The sequence below is a fragment of the Sphaerodactylus townsendi genome, unplaced genomic scaffold (assembly GCF_021028975.2).
Source record: "Sphaerodactylus townsendi isolate TG3544 unplaced genomic scaffold, MPM_Stown_v2.3 scaffold_19, whole genome shotgun sequence".
NCBI lineage: Eukaryota > Metazoa > Chordata > Lepidosauria > Squamata > Sphaerodactylidae > Sphaerodactylus > Sphaerodactylus townsendi.
Window position 1 is genome coordinate 1,139,973 of NW_025950352.1, and position 27,341 is coordinate 1,167,313.

Sequence of the window (27,341 nt, forward strand, 5' to 3'; positions counted from 1 at the left end):
GGAGGCCAGCCGCGTCATCGAGTAGTCAAGTAGTCAAGGCCATACAGGGCCTGGCCAGTTTCTCACTATGAAGCGGTGTTTGAACAGCCTCAACACCCATAGCTCTAGGAGACCCTGAGCTCGCTCCCCCCCACCCCCCAGAAGCACAATCAAGACTCCGGCTTCTCCCTCCTGCCCCCTCAGTCTACAGAGCAGCCAAGCGAGGACTGTTGTGTCCTGGGCAGGCTGGGAATTCAGAGTTCCACCAGCTGCCTCTGCTGTGGGGGGAAAAGCCTCTAGCTGGCGCTCCTGCTGCCGCCTCTTGCATTAAAGCAGAAGGCCTAGGAATACCTCTCCCGATCCCAAACCAAGAGCCCAGGAGCTTGCAAAGGCCAGCAGCTGTCCTGCCCACCTGGGTGTGCTGTGGCTGCAACTGACAACCGTCGCTCACCTACCTGCACAGCAGGAACATAGCGACAAAGCAGGCCACGGGGTTGGCGATGTTGCTGAGCACCACGGAGAGGTGGTAGGCCATGCCCCCGTAAGGCAGACAGGAGTAGCTCTGCACGGAAACCAGGACGCCGTTGGTGAGGGCGCTACAGATCCCCAGCAGCACCAGCAAGTAGACGTTCCTCTGGGTCCAGAAGCTGGCGACTTGCGGCTTGGCCGATGCTTCTGGGCTGGGAGTCTCCAGGGCCCCGTCGGCGGCCGGCGCACCGTTGGTCTGCAGCGGGAAGGACTCCTCTGACGCCACGCTCTCCTGGGAGGAGGTCTTCCCCTGTGGGCAGTCGCCGTTCTTGTGCCAGTACAGCAGCGTCAGGAAGGCCAGAGCCGAGACAACCAGCAGGCCGAGCAGCAGCCAGAAGAAGATGCCGGCTGAGAAGTTCTCCTCCAGGTAGTGCGGCTGCGAGGCGTTCGTGGAGGTGCCGTTGAGGCATTCCAGCTGCCCCACGCCTTGCCCCAGAGCCAGCATGCAGGGCAGGAGTGCGCTGAGCCCCTGCCCGATGAAGAAGGTGCGCACAAACAGGGGCGGGAACTGGTACATGAACGGCAGGAAGGTGACGTTGGAGGTGCAGCACCCCAGCGCCATCAGGAAGGCCAGCACCAAGAAGGCCAGGCTGTGCTCCTTGCCGGCAACGGCCGTCGTCCGGTCCCAGAAGAGCGCCAGGAAGAGGGCCGCACCCACCGCCAGCAGCTGGATGGCATGGACCAGCCAGCGCTCCTTCAGCCGCCCGGGCGCAAAGTGGTGGGCTCAAGAGTCCACGGCTCGCGAGAGCCTCCACGCCGCTTTCCCAGGGCGCCGGTGAGGACCGCGACAGGTAGGCAGGCCGGTGTCTCAGCCTTCAGCAGAAACATCCCGTTGCCAGCTTGCTGCAGAGACTCCAGCCCTCTAAAGCAGGGGTGGCCAACCTATGGCGCTCCAGATGTTCGTGGACTACAATTCCCAATTGGCCATGCTGGCAGGGGCTGATGGGAACTGTAGTCCATGAACACCTGGAGTGCCATAGGTTGGCCACCCCTGTGAGTCTAAAGTCAACCCTTTGGGCAGCATTCTGACACAGTGTGGAGCAGTAGTCCATGAACATCTGGAGCGCCATGGGTTGGCCACCCAATTCCCAATTGGCCATGCTGGCAGGGGCTGATGGGATTTGTAGTCCATGAACATCTGGAGAGCCGCAGGTTGCAGACCCCTGGTGTGGAGGGGAGCCAGCCACCAAACGGGCGCCGTGGGCTACCTTCAGTCATACTGTGAAGATTCTTGGGTTGTGGTGGAAGCGGCAGCCAAAGGCATGTTTCTTAAAATCTGCACAGACAATCAAAACTCGAAAGGCCAATGAGAAACCTTGCTGGGCAAAACCCCCACCCGGCTCCTCCTACTTTCTGAAGATACTCGGTGTGTGCCAGGAGAGGTGTGGGCAGGCACCGGAGGAGCCAGGGCGCGATGCCCAAGGAAGCAGGGAGAAGGAAACAAGCTTTATGCTGAGACCAAGAGCCTCCAAGCCATGATATGGAAGAGGACAGCAGGCCTCTCCGTACAAGAAGGGGGTCACAGAGGTACCGTCATCCCTGGGTGTGGACTCAGTTGACCAGGGGGACAGGCTCTGGCAGGCCAACCATCTAGAAAAACACCCCCGCCCCCCCGAATTGTTATGGGTGCCAACAGAAGGCCTGGAAACTATCCCCAATATTTCTTAAGAAAGTTCTGGTTCACCAGACCTTTAGGATCCTTTGGGGTTCAGGAGATGCAGCGCTGAGGCTCCCCAAAAGGCCTTTGTTAGCGGCCTGCCCAGAAGCTCCCAAGTCCACTGGAGCAGTCTGGAAATGCGGGTGTGTGTGTGTGTGTCCCAAGGTGGATTAAGAGCCACTGACACGAGAGGGGAGGGAGGGAGGAACCCACAGGAGCCTCACAATGGAAGGAAACGAGCAGCTGACGCCCCGCGGGGTCTGGTGAGATCCAGGCCGTTCATAAATAGCGTCAGCCACTGGGAAAAACAGGACGCCGATTCAAGGGGCCTCACAGGCATCCCTGCAGATGCCCCTGCAACCCCACAGCAGTGCCCACCTGGCAGCCCCCTCCCCATCTGCTGGCCCCCTATCCCGGCTTCCGGCTCCCTCACCTCCTTGCAGACAAGCCCTCAGGAAGCTGCTCCCCTCTGCTCCGAGTCTGTTTCCCGCTCAACCACTGGGACTTTGATCCCCGTCCAGGGGACGACGGGGGCGGCAGGATCCCAGCCCTGCTCCTTACCTTCGGGGAGCTGCTTCACCACCACCGGGAGCTCCACCCACAGGGAGTTGATGGGGACCCAGGAGCCCATGCCAAAGAGGGCGACGAGCAGGTGGGTGACCACAGAGCGGCTGTTCAGGGGGGGAGGCATCCTCTTGGCCTGGGAGAGAAAGCAGGGCTTGGGTCAGAGAGCGCTCTTCTCCACAGAGCGTGAAACCACAGACAGACCAACCCCTGGGAAAACCGACTGCTGGCTGAGGACATTTTCCACAGCCCCCAGCCTGTGGAAGGACACCCCTCGAAGCCACAAGACGAGAGAAGGGAAGAGCAACGCATCCGTACCTTCCGCTCCAAAAAGTCTGCACAGCGGCTGTGCTCCTGCAGCCGATGCTCTGGGGCAGCCCCACTCAGTCCTGGAAGAAGAAGCAGGTGTGTTGAAGACCCAGATGGAGCAGCCTGGCCCTGACCCCCCTCCTCCAGCTCCCTCAGCCCACAGCCTCCACATGCAGACTTGGGGAACCGTTCCTCTACCCAGACGGCTGCCGATGGAAGGCCCTCAAATGTATTTTCTTTTATGTACACCGAGAGCATATGCACCGGAGACAAATTCCTTGTGTGTCCAATCACACTTGGCCAATAAAGATTCTATTCTATTCTATTCCCTGATACACAGGAAGAGCAGCCACGAAACACAAGCTCTGCATCCAGGGGCTTCCATTCCTGCCACTAAACCAACCCAAACCATATAACCAACAGTTGCTGGGCTTCGAGGCCAAGAACAGTGCTTTCCCAAAAGGAGCAGCGTGATGAGAAAGAGGAAAGGACGGATGTTTGAGGAGCACAGGGCTGGCGAAGAGAAGCCAGGTAGCCAAGCTCTGCAGGTGCAACGTGCCTCTTTTGCAACATCTCCCCACAAGCAGAAGGCTCAAAATGCAGCTTTCCTTTTAAAGACCACTCCGACAGGAGTCAGATAACTATGATTCTGTCCTAAATGTACCTCCTGGCTGCAAAGACGCACATCCATGAGTCCTGACGACGCACTGCTGCAGCCAGAAAGGGGGCTGCGAGTCAAAGAGACCGAGTGAACAAAGCAAGGGGAGAAGACACAGCCTGGAGAGGAGGCAGGACGGCCCCAGCGGAGGACAGGAGAGGCAGTTCTCGCAAGGGAGGAATTTCACAACGAAGGGAAGAAAACTGGAGCCGCCAGAGGAGAGGCAAGCGGCTCCGCAACTCGTGCAGAGAAGACCGAAGAATGTCGAAGTATGGAAAGGGGAGCAGTGGCAGGAATCACCAACAGTGCAGGAAAACACAGAGCAGCACTTCAAGTCTGCAAAGTAGGAAGCTGGGACAAGAGGGGGGGGGGGCACGGGCTGCCCTTGAACACTGGAAAACTCCAGTTAGCACCCCTGAAGGCAGAAGAGGGGATACTTTTCCAGAGGGCACCAGGAAGTTGTGAAGGAGGCAGTGGGGTGGCCTCTGTCGCCACCTCCTGGTGCACCTCGGTAAGAGCCTCAAATCCCATTCCCCCCAGAGTCATTTCATGGAGGGACGGGACTCTGGGAAGGGAAACCTCAGGAACGCCGCCACTGCCATCAAGTGATGCAGCACACGAGGCAGCATCTCGGAGTAAGCCAGGCAGCGCACTGAGTCTGCCTACTGGGTGAAAGAGGTCAGTGGAGATAAAAGCGCAGGTCTCCGACGACTGAGAAATACAGAAAGGGAGCAGCTGCCGAAGACCAGAAAGGTTTCAAGCAGTTGGAAAACCAGCACCCAGGAAGAGGAGCGGCTGGGGACCTTTGGGAACGTTCTTCTCTTACCACAGATCAGAGCTTTGCTTTTGAAAGACTGCCAGCTTCCTCGATCTAGTCCTGAACGGAGGAAGGCGTCGGGTCGGACGGGGCGTTTCTCACACCGTGGAGGCTATTCTTGTGGGAGATAAAAGTGGCAATTGGCATCTGGTATGCACAGTGTCTTCACAGAACACACGGAATCAGAGGTCTCCGCGAGCTCAAGGGAGACAGAGGTGAACCCCAGGCTGCACCCGTGGCAAATGCAAGGCCTGCAGGCCGGGCCGTAGCTACAGAAAACGGAAGCCCAGCGGTGGGGAGGTGGCTATACCCTACTGCCCTGGCATAGTGGGGGGAGTGCTTATTCATAGGTGTCCCTGCCCACGTGCCAGGCTAAAGGGTGATGCTGGCGTTGCAGAGATGGGGAGCCCCGTTCTCTGGCAATAGCCACGTCTACCTATTCTCATGCTCTCAACTTGCTTGCCGCAGCAGCACATTTTCAGCTCCACAGCCAAAGAATGTGTCCTCAACACGATACCGTAGCCCTGCTGAATGGATACTCATTTCCAGCCACAAAGAAGACTCCTGATGTCCCTGCCTCCCCGATTCTCTTAACCCAGATACTCCCTTCTGTAACTAACTTCTTACAGCGCATTCTACTGCTTCTCAATCAATCCATCCCCCAAAGGTTGTTCTGATACCTGCAAAGGTAGTTCTTCACCCTATAACCGTGGTGGCGAACCTTTGGCACTCCAGATGTTATGGACTACAACTCCCATCAGCCCCTGCCAGCATGGCCAATTGGCCATGCTGGCAGGGGCTGATGGGAGTTGTAGTCCATAACATCTGGAGTGCCAAAGGTTCGCCACCACTGCCCTATAAATATCTTACCCTCCAAACTCCCAATTCACCAGCACTGCCCATTCCCCGAGCAGCAGCAGCCTCACCCAACTAGCCTTACCACCGGAGCCTTGCCTCCCACACCAGGCCACACGTTGTGCGCCTTCCCCAGCCAGGCTGGCAGCACCCAGTGGAGCGTGCCCACTCTCACACAGCACGAGGGCTGTGTCGTGGCTGCCTTCCTGGCCTGCCACTCCTAAGGAGAGACTGTCTGTGTCCCAGAACATCGGACTTGGTGCTGAAGGCTCCCTGTTGAGGGGAGGGGGTTGTTGGCCAAACACACACACACCCCCGATGACCAACAGAATGGCGCTTAGGCTCAGGCACCCTTGCAACCCTCGCCTTGCTACGCCATTCCCTATAGCAGTGGTAGCGAACCTTTGGCACTCCAGATGTTATGGACTACAATTCCCACCAGCCCCTGCCAGCATGGCCAATTGGCAGGGGCTGATGGGAACTGTAGTCCATAACATCTGGAGTGCCAAAGGTTCGCCACCACAGCCCTATAGGCAAGTCAGGTCAAGTCAGAGCTCCAGGTAAGCAGCACGGAGAGCCATCAGGGAACCCAGGGAAGATGGGCGGCAGCACAGAAGCCTTTCTGGTGTGTGTGTGTGTGTGTCGCTGCTTGTGCTGGTCTGTTACTGGGTGGCAGGGGGTTATTCCTGCATGGCAGGGGGTTGGACTTGATGGCCCCTGGTGGTCTCTTCCAACTCTATGATTGCATAAGCAAACAGCACATAGGCAGACTAAAAATAAAGGAAACACATAAAGAGGAGTCAGGTGGAATCTTAAAAACCAGCAAGGTTTTAATCCAGCAGGAGCCTCTGTGGGCTCGTTCTAGGGTTCTATGCAGGCCTGTGGGAAAAAACTAACGTGGTCCAGGGGCCACAAGAAGCGGGAAGAACAGGGTGGAACAGAATCGCCCACAATTAGCAGTCTCCTGGGAGAAAGACAGGCACCGTTCACTTGTTCAACTGAGCTCTTTAACTCCCAGGGGTTGGGGAGCCCCAGGCTTTGCCAAGCCGTTGCACACCTCCAGAGAGTCAGCGCTCCCCAGCGCCACGCAACGACACCTGCAGAAATGCCTCTGCCCGCAGGTGAGGGCCTGTTCCTGCACCCTGCGTGGCTCAGCCAACAGAGCGGGAGGCAGGAAGATGCCCAGCTTTGGACTCCTCTCACCTAAAGGCTGTGGAGGCCGGAGGGTGCCAAGTGGGGGCTCCAGCAGGCTCCAACCAGCACAGGCCAGGCCAGGCCAACCATCTGGACTCCCTGCAGCAGGGGTGTCCAACTCTGGCAGGGGCTGATGGGAATTGTAGTCCATGAACATCTGAAGCGCCTGAGTTGGACACCTCTGCCCTACAGGCTTCCTGCACTATTCTGTACAGTGCCTAAAACCTCCACTTAATCCTCTGTTTAAATAAATACCAAGCTCCAAGTCCCCACGAACACCTGACACTCTGATCCAGTGGTGGCGAACCTATGGCACGGGTGCCAGAGGTGGCACTCAGAGCCCTCTCTGTGGGCACGCACAGAGTCCCCTCCACCCCTACACATCTAGGCTGGCCTGGGCCACTGGGCTCGATTATTAGCATTAAACCTAAGACCTAGTTTTGGGGAAGCAGTGTAGGTAACCCTGTTAAGCGCTATTAAACCCCACTGATTTTCATGCAAAGAACTACAGCGCAATCCTTTACCTGGGAGTAAGCTCGGTTGCTGGCAGTGGGGCTTGCTTCTGAGTAAACCCTCCTAGGCTCATGATTCACCCATTGGAAGAGTTGCATGGTTGCTTCAAAGCAAAGCCACCGACATCCACCAAGCTTACTCCTGAGTAACGCACGCCTCGGAGCCAACTGTTTTTTATAAACTGAAACCTCAGTATTCAGGTTAAATTGCCGTGTTGGCACTTTGCGACAAATAAGCGGGTTTTGGGTTGCAATTTGGGCACTCGGTCTCGAAAAGGTTCGCCATCACTGCTCTGACCCAAACGTACTGCCAGGGGCTCAGTATACTGTTCTTCCCTCTTCTATTTCACCCTCACAACGATCCTAAAACAAACAGACTAGGCTGGGAAAGAGCAGAGGTAAGCAGCCTAAAGGCACCCACTGAACTTCATGACTGGACAGGCAGCTGCCGCCCCACCTTAGCCTCCAACCACTGCACCCCCCGCCCCTCCCACAGCACTGGCGGTGGGGGCAGTGTAAGCTATGCTGCGCTCAACACGTCATGGAAAAAGCCCAGAACACATCCTAGTCTTGTGCCAGCACTGTTCAAGGCTGATGTTCATGGGGGGGCTGGAGGAAACCAAGCAAATTCCTGACTCCTCTTCCCAGCCCCATCACCACCCCCCCCACCCCCAGTTCCACAAGGCTGAACCTGCCCTCACCGGCATCTGGGCAAGAGGGACAGGACTCAAGGTGAAGAGAGGCAGCCAGGAACCAACTGCCAACTGTGTGGCCTTTGAAGAAGAAGAAGAAGAGTTTGGATTTATATCCCCACTTTCTCTCCTGCAGGAGACTCAAAGGGGCTTTCAATCTCCTTGCCCTTCCCCCCTCACAACAAACACCCTGTGAGGTGGGTGGGGCTGAGAGAGCTCCAAGAAGCTGTGACTAGCCCAAGGTCACCCAGCTGGCGTGTGTGGGAGTGCCCAGGCTAATCTGAATTCCCCAGATAAGCCTCCACAGCTCAGGCGGCAGAGCGGGGAATCAAACCCGGTTCCTCCAGATTAGATACACAAGCTCTTAACCTCCTACGCCACTGCTGCTCCTTTGCTTATGTCACGGATCCCTGTTCCCAAACTGTGCAATTAATTCCCACTGCAGCACTACAACTTCTCAGCTGAGAACTCTGGATGGCCGGGCTCCTGCCTAGAACTGGACTGCCTACCACAGTGGTGTCCTTAGGGCAGCCACACAGCCAGAAGCAGAGCAGCGGTGTACCCATGGTCTAACAAGTCCCCTTGGCCCAAAAGCCCAAGGTCCCAGAAGAACAAACCTTCCCAGCTGCAGAAGGGAACTAACCGGCAGGCAGGCAGGCAGACTGGCTACAGGTCAGGGCAGGAGTGGATCGGCCAGGAAGCCCAGAATGCCAGCTTCTCAAGCTTGAGAGCGAAAGTTTCTCATCTCGCCAACAAGCCACGGCAATTCCGGGGCGGCTCGACAAGACCTGTTCTCCCTGCCAGAAGGCAAAACACTCCTATCCTGAAATATATTGCCCTCCACTTGTGCGTGGGTTTGGTATCTTGGCAAATGGTTTTGCAATTCCTTGGAACACCACACAGGACAGGACAGGCCGTCCAATGACTCGGGATCCCTCCCAGCCCCTTGCGAGAACATACAGAACCGCCGCTGGGTCGGCCACAGAATTTTGGTTATGCCAGCCAAGAGTGCTGGAATAGGCAAAGTCTGCCGTGCAAAGAAGAAGAGGAGACGTCCCTGAAGTCAGGTCTTTTAAAGACATTTTCACATCTCTCCCATCTATTTATGTACTAAGAAGACTATTTCTGTCTCCGCTTTTTGCTATCAAGAATAAATAGTAGTAATCGTAAAACCATAGTTCCTTATTAAATCTTTATTTACACTTTTAGCAAGTTGTGTATTTTTTGCTCTGTTACCAACGCAGAGCATGGAGGAAAAGCGCAAAAGGAAACAAGCCTTGCATGAATCGAGCTTCTAGCAGAGGGATTCCCAAAGCAGGAGATATCCTGGGAGCAGGGAGGCATTTCGGGGCGGCAGATAATATTTTGGGGGGGGGGGGGGCAGCGCAGGGATTCCTGGGACAGCTGGCGGTAAAAGGTATTTTCCTTCCATCCTGATGACTGGGAGAATTTTAAAGGGAAAGCAGCAGCAGCAGCCATCTCCTCACTGTGTTGTCAGGCTGCTGCCTAAAGGAAAAGCCCTTTGCAAGGCCTGCGACTTAAAGGAGAAGCAGCAGCAGCGGCACTCTACCCGCTGCATAGAGCCAGCAATGGCACCTTTATCACTCAATTTCTGTGCCCCCTTTACAGGTTTCTTTGAAAAATACTTTCCTGACCACTACCCTACACCGTGTGGCAAAGTTAAGACGTCCTTTATTGCTTCAGTTAAGACGTACTTTATTCAGTAGAGTTGGGCTCCAGGGCAGTATTCCAGTGTAGCCTGAAAATTGCTGAATGTGGGGATCTAGGACATTTTAGTGTCTTGCAGCCTGATGCTGAGAAGTTGATATCCCTGCACCAAGCACATTCATCCCAATAAAACTGTGAAAACATAGAAGAGTTTGGATTTATATCCCCCCCTTTCTCTCCTGCAGGAGACTCAAAGGGGCTGACAATCTCCTTGCCCTTCCCCCCTCACAACGAACACCCAGTGAGGTAGGTGGGGCTGAGAGAGCTCCGAGAAGCTGTGACTAGCCCAAGGTCACCCAGCTGGCGTGTGATGGAGTGCACAGGCTAATCTGAATTCCCCAGAGAAGCCTCCACAGCTCAGGCGGCAGAGCTGGGAATCAAACCCGGTTCCTCCAGATTAGATACATGAGCTCTTAACCTCCTACGCCACTGCTGAGATGAAAATATACCCTTTCATATTGCTAAAACAGTTTAATAAATTGGTTTATTTTCACTAAAGTCATCATTTGTGTGGCAAATCTATGTCTTTACAGAGTTGGAAGTTGTTTTGAATTTGCAAGAAACAAGCCAGTTGAAAGGCATGAAAGGCACTGCAGACTAATTCAGCCGGAAAAATCCATGTTTTAAATCAACCTGGACATAGGCCTCTTCCACACATGCAGAATAATGAACATTCAATCCACTTTCAGAGTTGTTTGAAAGTAGATTTTGCTATTCCGGAAAGGAAAATCCAGCTTCAAAGTGGATTGAAAGTGGATTGAAAGTGGATTATTCTGCACGTGCGGAAGGGACCATAATAGAATGTTATTTGAAAACAGAAATTCTGGACCACTCTGACAGCCACTACACAGAGAAGCCATTGAAATCCACAAGCACATGGACAATTTCAACAGAAACAAAGAAACTATGAAAATGAACAAAATTTGGCTACCAGTACTTAAAAACAGGAGCCGTGTGGTGTAGTGGTTAAGTGCTTGCGCTGCTACTCACATGGTCAGGAGTTCGAGCCCCCTGTGGGTCAGATATCCTGGCAGCTGGCTCATGGTCAACTCAGCCAGCCAGCCATTCCTTGGTCGGCAAATGAGTACCTAGCTCATAGATAGGGGGTAAAGAATAGCCGGGGAAAGCAGTGGCAAACTACCCCACAAAAACAGCTTGCCTATAAAATCACTGCTCGCAGTGGTACCCCAGGGTCGGATATGACTGAAGGGGGAAACTTTACTTTTACTTAAAAACACCAGAATCAAGACAATGGTTAGTGAATACCACCCAGACTAAGGAGGTCTCCAGGCAGGAAGAAATAAAATGGACTGTAAACGAGGACCAAAATGCATAGGCAAACTGCTATACACATGCCCTTGCTAATAGATTATGCAACTTCAGGGTTCCATACAAATGCTAAAATGTGGGAATTCCATTTATCACATACAAACGACACTTGCAAACTGCATCTTTAACACTTTTAACCAACTCAAATGGTTCTTTCTCCCACCCTGGGCATTTCACAGGTATATATCCTCCACTTGCTTTACTTCCACCAGATCCTCTGAAGATGCCAGCCACAGATGCAGGGGAAATGTCAGGAGAAAATGCTACTGAACACAGCCATACAACCCGGAAAATCCACAACACCCTAACAAAACAGTCCTTTCTTTTCACACTTGATGGCAGAGTTCAGTGGTTACGATACCGCGTGAAAGCTTCAAAGCAGAAGAGAAAATCCCAGGCATTCCTTTGAAATGCTTGTAAATAAAAGAGATAAAACCCATGCACTTAATAAAAACTGTTTCTAACAGCAAGTCTATTATCAGCACAATACTGGAAATGAGCTATGTTATCCTGCCATGAACTTTGGTTGTGGAAAATATGATTCATTATGTATACTGAAAAAATATAGAAGCAAATGTAAGGGAAAAAACCCCAATCTGCCCAAAGTAACTTCACCAGCACATGGCAGAGACATATATATGGTAAGGGAACTGCATTAAACAACCACAAGAGGACTGAAATTTAATGTTGTATATGAATGAATACATAAACATGTAGCCTTACATCTATTTATATTCAGAATTACTAATAGCCTATTTGAGGGGGAGAAACGTCCAATGGACCTGCTCTTGTTCGGGTTCTATTCTTACGTTGTCAGCGGGAAGCAGAAACCCTTTGAAGTCCTGGAATGCCCTTCTTGGTCTAAAAAAAGAACCAGTTTCTTGGCTGGGAGTTGTTTCCTGCACGTTCACAAATAGCCTTTAATACATAAGAAGAACATAAGAACAAGCCAGCTGGATCAGACCAGAGTCCATCTACTCCAGCTCTCTGCTACTCGCAGTGGCCCACCAGGTGCCTTTGGGAGCTCACCTGCAGGATGTGAAAGCAATGGCCTTCTGCGGCTGTTCGTCTCCCGATCCACCCTCGGTCTGCTAAGGCATTTTGTAATCAATCTGAGTTCAAGGAGGGATCAATTCGCTGATTGAGTACGCCATGAGATCAACTTTCTCCTCCATAAATCTGTCCAAGTTTCCCTTTTAAAAGCTATCCAGGGTGAGTGGCCCATCACCACCTCCTGTGGCAGCATATTCCAAACACCAATCACCGCGTTGCGTGAAAGAAGTGTTTCAACTTTCTTTATTAGTCCTAATTCTCCCCAGCATTTTCTGCTAATGGATGCCCCCCTGGTTCCTGAGTAGATTGTGAGAGAGAAAAATTTCTCTGTCCACATTTTTCTACCCCATGCACTTAATTTTACTCCTTAGACTTCAATCCCTATCCCCCCCCCACTCAGACTGATCTCCTCTCCAAGCTAAAGAGCCTCCCAAACGCTGCAGCCTCTCCCTCATAAGGAAGGTGCTCCCAATGCTTCAGTCATCCACTCGTTGCCCTTCTTCTCTGCACTTTTTCTATCTCTTCGATATCCTTTTTGAGATGTGGCGACCAGAACTGAACACAGTACTCCAAGTGCGGTCGCACCACTGCTTTATATAAGGGCATGACAATCCTTGCAGTTTTATTCTCAATTCCTTTCCTAATGATCCCCAGCATAGAGTTTGCCTTTTTCACAGCTGCCATGCATTCCCATGGAACTATCAACTAAGACGCCCAAATCCCTTTCTTGGTCTGTGACTGATAGCACTGACCCCTGTAGCGTGTATGTGAAGTTTGGATTTTTTGCCCCTATGTGCATCACTTTACATTTTGCTACATTGAACTGCATTTGCCATTTCTGAGCCCACTCACCTAATTAAGTTCCGGCAGTCTCTCCCAACTCCTCCTTACCTGCTGCCAGCCCTGGCTGCGGAGGACCAGAAAGCCAGAAGCATCATCTTGGGGGTGGGCAACGGGGAATCAGCTGGATACGAGGCCTCAGCCAATGCCACGGAGATATCTGGTACCTTCCAGGTTGCCAACAGTGCCCTTTGAAAGATCACCACAAGACAGACTGCTGCAGACTGCTGGGTCTGGAGGCAGCGATTCCAGCCTTGAATCCCTGCTCAGGAAACGGGGCCCTGAGCAAAGCTGCCTCCCTCCCAGAACAAAATGTTCCTCCGTCACGTCAGGAGGCACGTAACTGACTGAACCAGGAGGGCAGAGCTCTGCCTGCCAGCATGCGTCTCCTCCCCAAACCTCAACAGGAAAGGGAACTCACTCTGGGATAGTCAGACCTGTGTTTCTGGAGATGGCCAGTTCCTGCAGCTCCTACCCCGTTTCCTGTACTAGGCGGCTGTGGCTCCAATGTGTGGCATCCTCCCCAGCAGCTCAGCAGCAGACTTTGCTCAGCGTGCCCCCGGATGCCCGAGGCCACGGCCCTTTTACGACTCCCAATCGGAGCCTTATCCGTCTCCAGCCTCCTCCTCTGCAACTGGCAAAGGAGCCCCTGAGCTGCCTGGAGCGGCCCCTGGCCTCGGCAGCGAGTTCACGTCTGGACTCTGCCCCTCCGGGGTTCTTTGCAGGACAGACAAGGTCGAGCACAGAGTTCTTACACAACGGCGCAAGAAATGACCCTTTCCGTGCCAGGCCACAATGGATGCTCTCTTTGAGGCCCACGAGGTTTTTGGGTACGAGCTTTCGAGGGCCACAGCCACGCTCCCTGAGTCCTCCCGACATCGCAACCTCACCAAGGGATCCCAGTTCAGACTTATATCGGAGGAAGGCAGCTTCAACCCTCCTTGATCTCCACGGGGTTCCTGGAGACCTACTTGGCTGCCCTCTAAACTGTTCCCCCCCCTTACCACACCCTGTCCCGCTGCAAACTGCACAATGTCAACCAGCAGTGGCGTAGGAGGTTAAGAGCTCGAGTATCTAATCTGGAGGAACCGGGTTTGATTCCCAGCTCTGCCGCCTGAGCTGTGGAGGCTTCTCTGGGGAATTCAGATTAGCCTGGGCACTCCCACACACGCCAGCTGGGTGACCTTGGGCTAGTCACAGCTTCTCGGAGCTCTCTCAGCCCCACCCACCTCACAGGGTGTTTGTTGTGAGGGGGGAAGGGCAAGGAGATTGTCAGCCCCTTTGAGTCTCCTGCAGGAGAGAAAGGGGGGATATAAATCCAAACTCCTCCTCCTCCTCCTCTTCATCATCATCATCAGTCTGGTGCATCGTCTTCATTCTGTAACAGCCCTGTCTCACTACTGGCTTCCCAAGCTGAGCAGCTGCTATGCCTGGGAGGACCAGGAAGCCGGCACGGGGTCCCCAGGGGGGCCTTGGGGCAGGGGTCCCACAGTGCGTGTGTCTGGGCTGGGGGGGGGGCGCTAACAGCCCGGCTCTCCTTCGGCTGCCAAGGCTTGTGGGGGGCGGCAGGGAGGAGGGGAGGTTGCCAGGTCCAGGTCGGGAAACGCCTGGAGATTCGGGGGTGCCCCAGAGCAGGGAACCCGCTCTCTGCAGCCTGGAGGGGAAGGCCCACCTGGACGGGGGCGGCCGCTCCCACTCCCCCCCCCCCGCCCAGCCGGGGCTCCGGCCCGCTCCCCTCCTTCTCCCGCCACGGGAGCGCACGAGGAAAAGCCCGCCTCCCTCAGAGGCAGGCGGGCGGGCGGGCGCGGGGTGACCCCAGAGCGGAACTCACACGTGGCCGCCGCCTCTTCCTCCCTCCCGGCCCGAAAGCTCCGCCCCGGAGCAGGCCCCGCCTCTTTCCCTCGGCCCCTCCCTCCCTCCCTCCCTCCCTCCCGGCCGCGGCGAGTGCAGGTGAGGTCGGCCTGTCGGTCCCCGCCCTCCCGGCGGCAGCGGGGGGGTGGGGTGGGGGCGAGTGGGAGGTGTCACGGCCCCTCCCCTTCCCGGCATGCCCCGAGCGGCTGCTTGACCAAAGTCCTCCCCGCCCCCCCCACCCCGAAGAGCGGCTCACTATGGCGGCGCTTCCCAGCATCCTCAGCGCCGCCCTGGAGCTTGGCTCCCTTCCCAGCATCCTTGGCGCTTCCCACAACGCACTGCGGCGCTTGGCCAGAGGGGCCCTCGCCTCCCCCCCTTCCGCCCCCTCGACCCCTCTTGGGGTTGCCAACCTCCAGGTGGCGGCTGAGGGCCAGGGGACAGAGGTCACCTGGAGAAAATGGCTGCTTTGGGGGCGGGGGGGGGGGCTGTGTGGTTTTATGCCCCTCCCCTTCTCAGGCCCCGCCCCCTCCCAAACCTCCAGCTATTTTCCCACCTGCAGCTGGCAAGTTGACCATACCAGTCTTTTCCCAGAATGCCCTGCAGCCCATTTCCCAGAATGCTCAGCGCTGTCCTTGGTCTGGTGCCCACCCTGGCCGTGTTCCCCTGGCAGTGGCTGCCCCGTCTTCAGCAGGGTCGCCAGCCACCCTCCAGGGATCCAGTCCCAGGGAGAAGAAGATGGCAGCATTGGGGGGTGGGGGGCTGTAGGGCGTTGGTCCCCGCTGAGTTCCCCACCCCTCTCCAGCTGCCCCTGCGCACCCCAAGCTGGAGTGGGCAACTGCCCTCGCATCCGGGCTTCTCCCCCACAGAGCATCCTCGGCCCGCTCCCTTGAGTTGCTGCTGCCCCTCCTCCTCCCCCCAACCTGAGCCACTGCTGTCCCTCTGTCCCCCTTGGGGTGCCGGCCTCGCAGCCACGGCTTCCTTCCCGTTCCAAGGACTCCATTCCCAGGTTCACTCAAGCGGGGGGACGAGGGGCCAGAACGTGGGCTGCACCGTTTAAGACTGCAGGTGGCGGCTGCATTGTGGAATGTTAAACTCCCTGCAAGTAGGAAGTCAGCAGGGTCGCCAGCCACCCTCCAGAGATCCAGTCCCTGGCACAGAGACCATCCCGCTGAGCTACTTTTCTATTTGCAGGGAGTTTGTGATGCAGAAGGACACTCCTAATTGGAACCCCCTGTCAGCAATGGGCACCTTAGCGGTCTGCCCCCTCTGTCTTCTGCCTGTGAAGCCAGGCCTTAGGTGCGAGGGCGAGGTAGGGGGAAGGGGGTTGGGTGGAAATGTGGGTGCCCAAAGCTCACCTGCGTCTGAAGAGGAGATGCACTGCTTGCAGTGCCTTGTGGCTGGTAGAAGAATCTCTGAAAAGTAGACTGTGAAGGCATAGCAGCCTTCACTGGAACTCCAGCGTGGGCGCACACACACACAGAAGCCCTGAGCTTTTCTAGTGTAATGTGGGAGAGGCGCAAATACTTTAGGCAAGTTCAGTAAGGCCTGATTTAATCTTAATGCCAGTTGAGGCGAAAGCATTTTTGTGTTCTGATGGAGATGCATTGCATCAGGACTTTGCTGCCTCTGTGTCACTAGTTTGTGCGAGTGGCAGTCTGGGTTTGTGGAGAGGTCGTGAGAGTGCAGCGTCTCACATGGGAGGGCGTTTGCCTCATCCAGTGTTGTGTTTACATGAAGCCCAAGAGAGATTCTTTGGACCCGTGGATAGCTGGGGACAGGTAGTGGTTGAGATCATGAGCTATGAGAAGGAAGGACTTGGCCCATTCAGGACCTCAGTTTCTCAGCCTTTGCAATGAATATTCTTTTCATTCTGAAATGTGTCTGCGGCTTTTAGGCCCAAGGGGTAATCAAGGTAACTCACACCCAAGCCATCAAAGAATAAATAATATGATGTAGATCATAAACTCAATAACCTTAGCAGCAGAAATAACTAAGTGATTGTAAAAGGGCAGCACAGGACGGGACGGCAGGTTCAGGGGTGGGGCAAGTACGAAGCTGGCAAAGGCTTGGAGAGACTTTGCCGACACCTCAAAGATAACGAGCAGCAATCTGTTGGGAGAGAGTCCCACTCCTCAGATGCCACCACACCAAACGCCTTCGTGCCTAGGAGGCACTCCAAAGGGCAGGCCTTCAGTGACAATTTCAGCAGATGGGCAGGTTGAGCTTTGGATACTCTGCACCCAGGCTGCTGAAAAGTCAAAAGCAGCCCTTCAGATTGCGTGTGGACGCGAACTGGAGATCTTTGCCCATAGAGATGTTTGGGTTGTCATAGAGATGTTTGGGTTGCCCATAGAGATGTTTGGGTTATCAATGACTTGCATAGGAGCCGCTGCAAGTGACAGCCTGCAGTACTGACCAAAACAGACCAAAGATCTGACTCAGTCAGAGACACCTTCAGACAGACATGTGCAGTTTTTCATCTATTTTTCAGAAAAGCACTACTATATAAATTTGAAGTATCCAACAGAAGGCAACACTTTATTGCCTGGAACTGGTCCTAGGCTTCAGAGTCCAGACTTGGGGAGAAAATCTGAGTTGCCGGCAGATCAGAAGAAAACTGGGCTGGCTGCTCCTCCACCTAAAAATGGCTTCGCGTTGCAGAACTTTGTGGATGAAGCTGTTTCGGGCACGGTGATAGGACCCCTGCTAACGTCTACATTTCAAGCCACACAGGAGAAGTCCATCTGGCTATTCTAGCCTGCCTGTAGAGTAGTCCTTTTATTCATTTTTGAATTTTAATCCACAAAATTTATATGCAGGCTTTCTTGACCTCACCAGAGGCTACAAGGTGGCTAAGAAAACATGCACAATGAAGTCATATTATAAAACCATTAAAACAGATCCAAAAATACATCATTAAAACAATAAAAACCTGAACTAAAATACATACAAAGACATAAAAAACAATTACAACATCGGGCAAGAAGGAGGGAGCGCTGAGGGAATGGCAAATGAAACAAAAAAGTCTTCACCCACTGGTGGAAGATGGCAATTGCAAGGGATCTACCCGTCTTCCTGGGGAGGAAGTTGCAGAGTTTTGGTATCATGACTGAAGCTCCTGTCCTAGGTTGTCCCCCGGCTAACGCCAGAAGGTGGGGGCATCAGAAGCAGAGCCTCGAAAGGTAACTGTCGTGGTCGGCACGTTTGTTGTAAGCCGGGTTGCTGCCTGTATTTACTTTCCCTGGGCCTTTAACAGCAGTCAGACGTACGTATGGCAGGCAAGGGAGTCTTTGCTTTTGTGGAGATAAGAACAGGAAAAAAAGTTTCACCTGCTAAATGTCTGTGTCAGGCTGTGTTTCAGGAAAGGAGAAAGACAGCAGCCCCCTTTGCAAGGACTGTGGTGGTTGAGTCTGCATGTGAACCACATTTAACTACAGACACCCCCATAATCAGGGACTAAATGACTTGCATAGGATTTTCGGAAGGGCCCCCTCACCAAATCACAGCTTTAGAAGAAGAAGGGTTTGGATTTATATCCCCCCTTTCTCTACTGCTGGAGACTCAAAGGGGCTTACAACCCTTGCCCTTCCCCCCTCACAACAAACATCCTGTGAGGTAGGTGGGGCTGAGAGAGCTCCGAGAAGCTGTGACTAGCCCAAGGTCGCCCAGCTGGCATGTGTGGGAGTGTACAGGCTAATCTGAATTCCCCAGATAAGCCTCCACATTTAGAGGGAAATGGCACTAGATAAATGTACCCAGTCATACTGTTGTTATTCTAAGCTTGTTCTTTCTCTCTTGCTTTCTTCTTCCAAGGAGAGTCCACCAGACCCCCCCCCCCCTTCTGATCCAGGATGGAAGAGAGGCCTCCCAGTGCTGGGCTGGCTGCAGAGGCGTCTCCAGCTGCTAAGACACCAGCCCCAAAGAAGAAACCAAGAAAAGCCCCCAGGAGGGTCACCCCCGACTTCTTTGTGCACGAGACAGACGATGACATGCTGCTGATAATTTCTAACGTGGGCGAGGAGCAAGAGCGGCCAACTCGGAAAGTGTCCAAGAGGAAGCCGGAGAAGGCGCAGCGGCGGAAGGGGCTGAAGAGGGCGGCATCGAGCCGAGGGAAGGGAGGGGCTCTGGCGAACCAACCCCTGCCTTCAGGGGGCCTGGGGGAGGGCAGCAAGACATTCCCCTCCAGCGCCCCCCCAGCTGCTGCCAGTTCCTGGGGTGAGCAGCTCCCTGCGGAGGTCCTAGTACAGATATTCCAGCAGATCGTGGCATCAGAAGGATCGGTTCCTTTCCTCTGCAGGTGGGTGACGGAGCTGGCCGCAGCGGAGGGCCGGGACAGGGCTGCTCCCGAGCAGGAGCAGAAGATCGTGTCTGGCACTCCCCAGGCAGGCAGGCAGGCAGTGAGCAGGGAGGCGCGTGACCTTCACAGCCGCTTTTCTCTCCAGGGTGGCCCGTGTGTGCCGGCTCTGGTACGGAGCAGCTGCCGACCCCGTGCTTTGGCAAAAGGTGTCCCTTGGCTACTGCTGGGCTGCACCAGGCCAAAAATGGTCACCCGCTGTAGAGAGGAGAGCTCTTGGCACTGTGGAGTGGCTGGCCGGCCACAGGTGAGGATTTGCCTTCCCCTTGTGGCTCTCTCTTGACATGGTGATGTGGTGGCATCTCCCCGCTTGCCATGTTTCTTCCCTTGGCAGAGCTCCTGTGCACCCCCCCCCCCCCAATCCTGATCTTTGCACCTGCTTTATTTTTTATTTCCCCCTGGACAGGGGTTGAGTCAGGGATTCAATCTTGCTTCCCTCTTGCAGGTTTTCTCGTCTCCGGGACTTTGCTCTCTGCCACTGGAAGCAGCACGTGCCCTTTGTCCTGAAGGTGAGGGGAGCTGGCAAGCTCTGCGACAGGCACCACTCCCTGTGTCTCTGGGGAAGCAAGCAGGGGATGGGGCGGTATATAAATATGATAATAAAATAAATAAAAAATTATGCAACACAAGCCAGGTGCTGTTGCTTTCCCTTGATCTGCTTCGTCGATGTGCAGAATGTTGAAGTTTTAATTCTGTGATGGGGGGGGTGGGGGTGTTGAGGCCCAGAGCACCTCGGCTGGCACCCGCCAGAGGCAAAGCACCGTGTGCCACCCGATCTCCTTTTCCTGTCCTGCTCATTTCAGGAAATTGGCAGATGCTGCCCGCTCCTTGCCTCTTTAAAACTGTCCCACTGCAGTGGGGTGACTGCAGAGTCGCTGGCCGCACTGGCTGCGCGTTGCCCCCGGCTGGAGAGTCTGAATGTGCAGAATTCCCAGGTAAGGGCTGACGGCATCAGGAGCGAAAGGCTCAGAAGGAGAGGGCCGGTTGGAGCCCCTCGCAGAGTTTCAGCCACGGAGCAGTTGCCAGACCCTCTCAACGGCCGCCTTTCTCTTTGCTCCTAGGTCCCCTCTTCCGCCGTCGTCAGCTTTCTTGAAGCTGCTGGCTCTCGAATCCGGCACCTGTGGTTGACGTACAGCACCCAGACAAGCCCCGTCATTGCTGCTCTCTCTGTAAGCTTACTTGGAGAACTTGGGGAAGGTGGCTGGTCATGAGTCACGGAGCAAGACGCACCTGTCTGTCCTTTGAGGCCGTTCCTTCATTTGGCCTCACCACAGCCTTGTTGTTCCCGTTTTAGAGAGGCAGTGTGGTCCAAGGGACAGAGCACCGGGCACAGGCCTGGAAGAATAGGGCCCATATCCTTGCTTAGCCAGTGGACTCCCTGGGCTGCCTTGGGTGAGTCACTTACCTTTCGGCCTCAGTTTCCCTTTCGGTAAAAGGGGAATCTTGGCCACTGGCTCAACAGGGTTGCTGAGAAAGGGCCAGGGCTTTGTGCGTTAGAAATTCTCTACATTATAATGTCAGCAGTGGGTCAGCAAGTGGCGAGGGGGGTCTGGCTGCAGGCTCTGCCGCCGACCAGCATCTCAGTGGGAAGTCATTTGTGGCTCCCAGATAAAGCTGGTGGGCTGGGCCACGCGGGAGCGCTGCCGCACGGGCCTTTTGTCCTTCCGGGAGCAGCATCCCAGCATCAGGATTGCTTGGTCCTACTACTGGGACCACCAGGCCCAGCTGCTCCAGATGTTTCTTGTTCTCTGCTGTGGCTGTTTGGGGCAGGAGCTGGTTATGAGGGTCTCCGCAGGTAAGTTAGAAGCTCCTGAATAGCCAGCAAACCTGTTGCAAAAGAGTTCAAGCGAGTCTGACTGAGCCACAGTGCTTGTGATGCCGCTACCTGAAGCCACACTCTCCTGCAGAACGGCTCTTGCCCTGGACTTCGGCTCCTGGAGGTGAACACAGAGATCAAGCAAAGCAGCCAGCACTTCCAGCTCTCCATCGAGCAGCTCCAGGCTTCCTGCCCTCACCTGCAGGTAGGAAGATCTGGCCACACTGGTGCGTTCACTGGTAACATATAGACTAGATTACTGAAATTCACTCTTCATGGGGCTGCCCTTGAAGTTGCTCCAGAATGGACTATTGTAACTCACTTTACGCTGGCCTGCCTTGGACTGTGATCTGGAAACTAAAACTTGTTCAACAAGCGGCCTGTGTATCGGAGGGACCGCCTCTCCCTGTACTGCCCCATCAGGGCCCTCTGTTCTTCGGAGGAGAACCTGTTGGAGGTCCCTGGCCCAGAAGGCCTCTGGCTAGCCTCCACAGCCCTGGCCCCTGCCTGGTGGAATAGGCTCCCTAGGGCAGTGATGGCGAACCTATGGCACGGGTGCCAGAGGTGGCACTCGGAGCCCTGCACCAGCAGGCACTTGCACACACATCCTGAACTGGCCTGGAGCCACGCAGGCACAGCGATAGATGCACTGTGAGTGAGCAAGGAAGGACTTAGCTGGCCGGGCTGGTGCCCCACTATGCTCTAGGTGGCTGCCGAGGCGCCCAGAAGGAGAGCAGAGATGCTAGAGAGGCACAGAGCGGTGTGCGCGGGACTTGCTGGAGGCTAGAGCAGGCTGGCCCCTGCTCGAGCGGGTGGGGCGGAGGAAGAGGGAGCCAACCGGTTTTTTCTAAACTAAGACCTCAGCATTCCGGTTAAATTGCCAGGTTGCCCCTTTGCGATAAATAAGTGGGGTTTGGGTTGCAATTTGGGCACTCGGTCTCGAAAAGGTTCGCCGTCACTGCCCTAGGGAGATCAGGGCCCTGCGGGATTTGCAAAGTGTCAGCAGGGCCTGCAAAACGGAACTATTCCGCCAGGCGTTTCCATCTGGTCAGCCAGGTTGATCGTACTGAACTCCAGATTACCATTTTAGTCTCTCGTTGGTACGGGGTGGGTGGGGGTGGGGGGTGTCTGTCGCCATCCGCTATTGTTATTGTTTCCTTGTTTATTGCATTTTGTGGTTGATTTTACTGTTTTTATCTTTCTTCTTGTTCGCCACCCTGAGCCCTGCAGGGGAGGGCAGGTTATAAATTCAAAGCAATAAATAATAAATAAATAAATCTGCAGTCGATACAGGATGCTGCGGCCAGAGGGTGGGCTGGAGCAGGCCACGGGGGCCAAAGCCCCCCAGCCTTGTTTTGTCTGCACTGGATCCCAATTTGTGTAGTTCAAGACAAGCTGGTGAGATGGGGGCTGTTGTCTTTCCTGGGGCTGGCCGGGCTCGGCCCTCCTGCCGGAGTCATCCGGAAGCAGGAGCTGCAGCACAGAACCTGAGGCCTGCTCTGCCCTTTGCCCGGGGCACATTGTGCCCTGGATTTGTTGTCTAAGGGGCAGGTTAGGGGGCAAGGTCAGGGACAGGAGGGTTTTGCATTGGTGGCTCGACCGCAGAGGCCAGGAGTGTCTCAAACACAGGGCTGCGGGTGTTCTCTCCCTCCTGCCCAGGTGCTGCGTCTGCTCAACGTCGTCTGGAGTCCGAAGCCCGTCCCCCGCTCGGCCCCCCACCTTCAGGGCTTCCCTGAGCTGACAGAGCTCTGCTTGGCCACCACCTCCAACTCCTTCGTCGACGACAGCACCTTGGGGCGGATCTTGTGGGCTTCGGAACGAATCCGCATGCTTGACCTGCGCGGCTGCTTCCGCGTCACGCCCAGAGGGCTGCAGCTGCTGCCGTGCCCAGGTAGGCGCGAAACAGCCCCACTCTTCCCCACCTCTGGCACAGCTTTCTGGCAGCCCACCTTTCTCAGATGCTCTGTCCAGGGCGCGGCCAGGGGTGCTCAGAGGTGGTTTGCCATCACTTGCCCCTGCAAAGCGACCCCAGACTTGCTTGGCAGGCTCCCATCCAAGCACTAGCCCGGGCTGACCTTGCTTAGCTTCCAAGATGGGGTAAGGTCAGGTTGGGCTACGGCAGTGGTCTGCAACCTGCGGCTCTCCTCATGTTCACGGACTACATTTCCCATCAGCCCCTGCCAGCATGGCCAATTGGCAGGGGCTGATGGGATTTGTAGTCTGTGAACATCTGGAGAGCCGCAGGTTGCAGACCCCTGGGCTACGGCTTCAAGGCAGATCAGGCCATTGGTCCCCTGGTTTGGTGCCTTCATTTCTGAGCCCTGCTGGGGAGAAAAGAACTTTGCAGATGGGACGAGGGGAAGCATAAGCATTTTATTGTGCATGCATAACGAAATTTACAGCAGCATTCCTCGATGCACACAATTCCAGACTCATACCCCATCCTCACTCTCCCCTTCCTCCACCCATCCCTACACGGCCCCAAACACATCAACACGAAGCCACGGAGTTCAGCATCGCCACAGCTCTAGAGTAGAAGCTGTCTCTAAGCCTCTTTGTCCTAGTTTTGATAGACCTGTATCGTCTGCCGGATGGTAACAGTTCAAAAAGAGAGTGTGCCGGATGAGACGGGTCTCTCAGAATATTTGGGGCTTTCTTTAGGCTTCGGGAATTATAGAGTTCTTCCAAGGAGGGGAGAGGGCAGCCGATAATCCTCTGTGCAGTAGTGATCACCCTTTGGAGCGCCTTCCTATCTGCCACTGTGCAACTGGAGAACCATACACAGATGCAGTAGGTTAAGACACTCTCTATAGCTCCCTGAAGAAGCCGTTCCACAGCTGTGGGGCTGCCACTGACAAGGCCCTCTCTTGTCTGTGCACCAGAAGAGCTTCCCCAGTTGGCGGGACCGCCGGGAGGGCCTCTCCCCGTGACCTCCTTGTCTCCCCCCCTCCTGCAGACCTGGAGCAGCTCTACTTGGGCCTGTACGGCAGCAGCAGCCCCGCCCACCTGCCCCTGGAAGGGAGCCCCCTCCTTACCTGCAAGTGGAGCCACAGCCTGCAGGAGCTGGACTTGGCCGGGCAGAGGTTCCGCGAGCAGGACTTGGAGCAGGCGATGACGGCCTTGGCGCAGGGGCAGAGCCCGAAGGGGGGGCCTCCCCTGCGCTCCCTCAACCTCACGGGCACCAAGGTCATGCTCAGCACAGTCAGGTACGCTGGGGGGGGGCGGGCGTCCAGTGTAGCCTGTTTTCTTAGCCTCTCCTGCTTTGTGAGCCTGTTTCACTCCCACACGACCCCGTGGGGAGGCTGCTTTGCCTTTTCCAGGGTCTCTCATGGCCCTGCTGCCTCGAGACCGGACCTTTTCAGGGATTTCAGTGAGTGGCCCAGATGTTTCAGCGGCCACTGTCAGATGAACGCCCCCGGTGGGTTTGGGATGGGGGCTTCTTTTGGTGGCAGTGGTCGCCGGCAGGTACCGTGTAGTTCAGCCCAGTGAGGCTGGGAATGTCTCAAGGGGATTCCTGGACAACTCAGAGGGGAACAGCCAGAGCTGGGAACCGTCGTCTGTTGCATTTCTCAGCTGGCGCGTGATGCGAGCTGGGCCAGGAGAAGGCTGTGCTGCTCAGCCTCAGTTCTGTGCCGACCAAGAGCTGCCGGCAGTCGCTGACCAACACGGGCTTCTCTCTGTTCAGCTTATAAGCCAGCCCAGGAACCTTCCAGGCTCCTCCTCCCTTTGTTTCGTTTTGAGCCCAGGCCCCACGACTCTGCCTTGGGCTGGACCTTTTGCTTGTCCGTCTGGGTGTCCCACCCTCCCACCATCAACACCCCAGGAACATAAGGAGCAGCAGTGGCGTAGGAGGTTAGGAGCTCGTGTATCTAATCTGGAGCTGCCTGAGCTGTGGAGGCTTATCTGGGGAATTCAGATTAGCCTGTACACTCCCACACACGCCAGCTGGGTGACCTTGGGCTAGTCACAGCTTCTCGGAGCTCTCTCAGCCCCACCCACCTCACAGGGTGTTTGTTGTGAGGGGGGAAGGGCAAGGAGATTGTCAGCCCCTTTGAGTCTCCTACAGGGGAGAAAGGGGGGATATAAATCCAAACTCCTCCTCCTCCTCCTCTTCTTCTTCCTCTTCTTCTTCTTCCTCTTCTTCTTCTTCCTCTTCTTCTTCTTCCTCTTCTTGCTGGCAGGGGATGATGGGAACTGTAGTCCATAACATCTGGAGGGCCGCGAGTTTGACACCTGTGTTCTAGATCTGTGCACTCCCACACATGCCAGCTGGGTGACCTTGGGCTAGTCACAGCTTCTTGGAGCTCTCTCAGCCCCACCTACCTCACAGGGTTTTTGTTGTGAGGGGGGAAGGGCAAGGAGATTGTCAGCCCCTTTGAGTCTCCTGCAGGAGAGAAAGGGGGATATAAATCCAAACTCCTCCTCCTCCTCCTCCTCCTCCTCCTCTTCCTCCTCCTCCTCCACTTCCACTTCTTCTTCTTCTTCTTCTTCTTCTTCTTCTTCTTCTTCTTCTTCTTCTTCTTCTTCTTCTTCTTCTTCTTCTTCCTTCTTTCTTCTTTCTTCTTTCTTCTTCTTCTTTCTTCTTCTTCTTCTTCTTGAGCGCTACCAACAGGGCATATATCTTGCAGCTGATCCTCCTTCCTTGGGAAGAAGGTTGGTGTTTTCTCCAAAGCCTGGAGGAATCAGGGCCGTGGGTCTGGGGGAAAAGCCCGTCCTTGTGGGCTCAGCCACAAACAGCCACAGAACTAGTGTCAGGGCGGCAATTTCGCAAGTTACTGACCTTGGCATTACAGGCGGTGTCGTAGTAAGCGGTCTTCCGATCTTGCCAGGATGGGAAGAAGGCCAGCACCAAACCCTGGCTGTCCCACTAGCACCCGTCTCCTCTCTCGCCCTCAGCACCCTGATCACCAGCTGCCCTGCCCTCACCTACCTCAACCTCTCGTCCTGCCGCCATTTGCCACGGGGCACGAAGAAGGCCTATCGGGGCCAGGAGGAAATCCGCCAGTGTCTGCACCACCTCCTGACCAGCGCAGAGGAGCATCTCTGAATCTGCCAGGCTCCCATCTCAAGCCAGCGGCCTTGGCAAGCCGAGTTCCAGGCCTCGTCAGTACCTGCCTCTCTCCTGGATGGTTCCTGCTCCTCTGCCAGGACAGCCGTCCCTCAGTTCCCCTGCAAGGGAGAGCGTTGAGGGCTCTGGGTGGCAAAGATGCTGAAGGGAAGCTCGCCACAGGTGTCCACCCCCCCCCCCCCCCCCCCCCATTCCTGGTTTCTGATGTCTTTTCCGGCGTGTTTTGGTCTGAATGCTGCCAAGAGTTTCTAAACGTTTTGTTTTGACCTTGGCCCTGATGCTGTTCTTGACTCTGGGGTCCTGCAGCTTCCTGGTCCCTCTTGGTTCTGCGCCCAGGTCCTGAGCCTTTCCAAATGGGGAGGCACGGGTGAGCGTGGAAGGAGCAGCTGTGGCCCACCTCTCAAGAGCGGGGCTTCCTGCGGCTGGACTGCCGCAAGTTCTCCCTTCGTCTGGGGCAGGAGGGTGCTCTCTCACTCTTTGGGGTGCTTTTCTCTCTTGCCCATCCCTCCGGAGGCTGGAGAGTTCAGCTTTAAGTCCTCATGCTGGACACGACTCCTCGCCTGCATCTGGTTCAGGCCTCGTTTGAGAGTCCTGCAGGGCTGTTTCTGGGCCACCTTCAGGACACTTCTCTCTCTCTCTAGAATACCTTCACTGTCATCTAACTTGCATGTTTGCACCCCGTGTGTTCCTGTGGCCGGGTTACCTTCCGGGGATGGTCCAATTCACTCCTAGGTCCCTCTTTCGCCTGTTTCTCCACCAAGGAGCACCCCCCAAGTTGGGGGGCTGCTCTGTCAGGGGCAGTGTTACCCCACTGGAACAGCTCAAACCCCAGTTCCCTCCTCCCTGTCCCCCCCCCCCCCATATTGTCTGACCTGGGACCTGAGATCTGTAGGGAATGAGTTTTTCCTGAAGAGTGGCTGGTGGGGACCTGAAGGGAAGAAATCTCTGTTCCCACATTCTTTCTCCTCACACGGGGGACGAATTCCCCAAAGGCCTTTTCGGTGGGTCTCCAGGCCTGCCAGTTCCAGAAGGGCTTCTGTTTAGGTTAAAGGGGCTTCTTAAAAATGAACGTTTGTATCTGAGGGCGGCATTTTGGGGAAGGTGGCTTCCTCCCTGGATCTTTTTGAATTGCTTTAATTATTACGATGGTTATGTTATTTTGTACTGATCTTATGTTGTCAGTTGCCTTGTGGATCTGTTTTGATAAAAAGGCAGTTGATAAATTTACTAAATAAACAAAAAGACCAACCATAGCGATGGCCCTGGGGCTCAAATCTGTGCGTGCATCTCCAGGTGGAGCCACCTGAAAGGGACCAGATGGAAGCTTGAGATGTCCCCCACATAAGAACATAAGAACAAGCCAGCTGGATCAGACCAAAGTCCATCTAGTCCAGCTCTCTGCTACTTGCAGTGGCCCACCAGGTGCCTTGGGGAGCTCACATGTAGGATGTGAACGCAATGGCCTTCTGTGGCTGTTGCTCCTGATCACCTGGTCTGCTAAGGCATTTGCAACCTCAGATCAAGGAGGATCAAGATT

General features: G+C 55.1%; 2 protein-coding genes across 9 annotated transcripts; one reads left to right on the top strand and one right to left on the bottom strand.

Annotated features, from left to right (window-relative positions):
- Positions 1–458: 458 nt before the first annotated feature.
- LOC125425085 (collagen alpha-1(I) chain-like) lies at positions 459–14,846 on the bottom strand. 5 transcript variants are annotated; one of them, XM_048482582.1, is made up of 5 exons: positions 14,823–14,846; positions 12,767–12,904; positions 3,047–3,117; positions 2,726–2,864; positions 459–1,320 (listed from the first exon to the last, which is right to left on the bottom strand). In XM_048482582.1, the coding sequence occupies exons 2-5, from the start codon at positions 12,811–12,813 to the stop codon at positions 576–578; spliced, it is 1,002 nt and encodes a 333-aa protein (XP_048338539.1). In that variant the 5' UTR covers positions 12,814–12,904; positions 14,823–14,846; the 3' UTR covers positions 459–575. The 5 variants fall into 5 exon arrangements, with proteins under 5 accessions (XP_048338539.1, XP_048338534.1, XP_048338537.1 ...); XM_048482577.1 differs by lacking the exon at positions 14,823–14,846 and adding an exon at positions 14,547–14,792; XM_048482580.1 differs by lacking the exon at positions 14,823–14,846 and adding an exon at positions 13,945–14,540.
- Positions 14,631–27,057, top strand: FBXL6 (F-box and leucine rich repeat protein 6). Of its 4 annotated transcripts, XM_048482574.1 has the most exons (11): positions 14,631–14,665; positions 17,058–17,748; positions 18,380–18,863; positions 19,009–19,167; positions 19,366–19,429; positions 19,724–19,855; positions 19,982–20,089; positions 20,828–20,941; positions 22,396–22,627; positions 23,693–23,942; positions 25,633–27,057. In XM_048482574.1, the coding sequence occupies exons 3-11, from the start codon at positions 18,418–18,420 to the stop codon at positions 25,781–25,783; spliced, it is 1,656 nt and encodes a 551-aa protein (XP_048338531.1). In that variant the 5' UTR covers positions 14,631–14,665; positions 17,058–17,748; positions 18,380–18,417; the 3' UTR covers positions 25,784–27,057. The 4 variants fall into 4 exon arrangements, with proteins under 4 accessions (XP_048338531.1, XP_048338532.1, XP_048338533.1 ...); XM_048482575.1 differs by lacking the exon at positions 17,058–17,748 and having other exon boundaries at positions 14,635–14,665; XM_048482576.1 differs by lacking the exons at positions 14,631–14,665; positions 17,058–17,748 and adding an exon at positions 15,753–15,862.
- Positions 27,058–27,341: the final 284 nt, after the last annotated feature.

What these genes read in the sequence shown, in the direction of transcription:
- LOC125425085 (XM_048482577.1), bottom strand. Translation starts at nt 14,761, where the DNA reads ATGCCGGGAAGGGGAGGGGCCGTGACACCTCCCACTCGCCCCCACCCC. An exon ending in GGAAGAGGCGGCGGCCACGT is followed by an intron (nt 12,905 to 14,546) that starts GTGAGTTCCGCT and finishes GATCTTTCAAAG; the next exon opens with GGCACTGTTGGCAACCTGGA. An exon ending in GCAGCCAGGGCTGGCAGCAG is followed by an intron (nt 3,118 to 12,766) that starts GTAAGGAGGAGT and finishes TTCTTCTTCCAG; the next exon opens with GACTGAGTGGGGCTGCCCCA.
- FBXL6 (XM_048482574.1), top strand. Translation starts at nt 18,418, where the DNA reads ATGGAAGAGAGGCCTCCCAGTGCTGGGCTGGCTGCAGAGGCGTCTCCA. An exon ending in TGAATGTGCAGAATTCCCAG is followed by an intron (nt 19,856 to 19,981) that starts GTAAGGGCTGAC and finishes CTTTGCTCCTAG; the next exon opens with GTCCCCTCTTCCGCCGTCGT. An exon ending in CTTCCTGCCCTCACCTGCAG is followed by an intron (nt 20,942 to 22,395) that starts GTAGGAAGATCT and finishes CCTCCTGCCCAG; the next exon opens with GTGCTGCGTCTGCTCAACGT.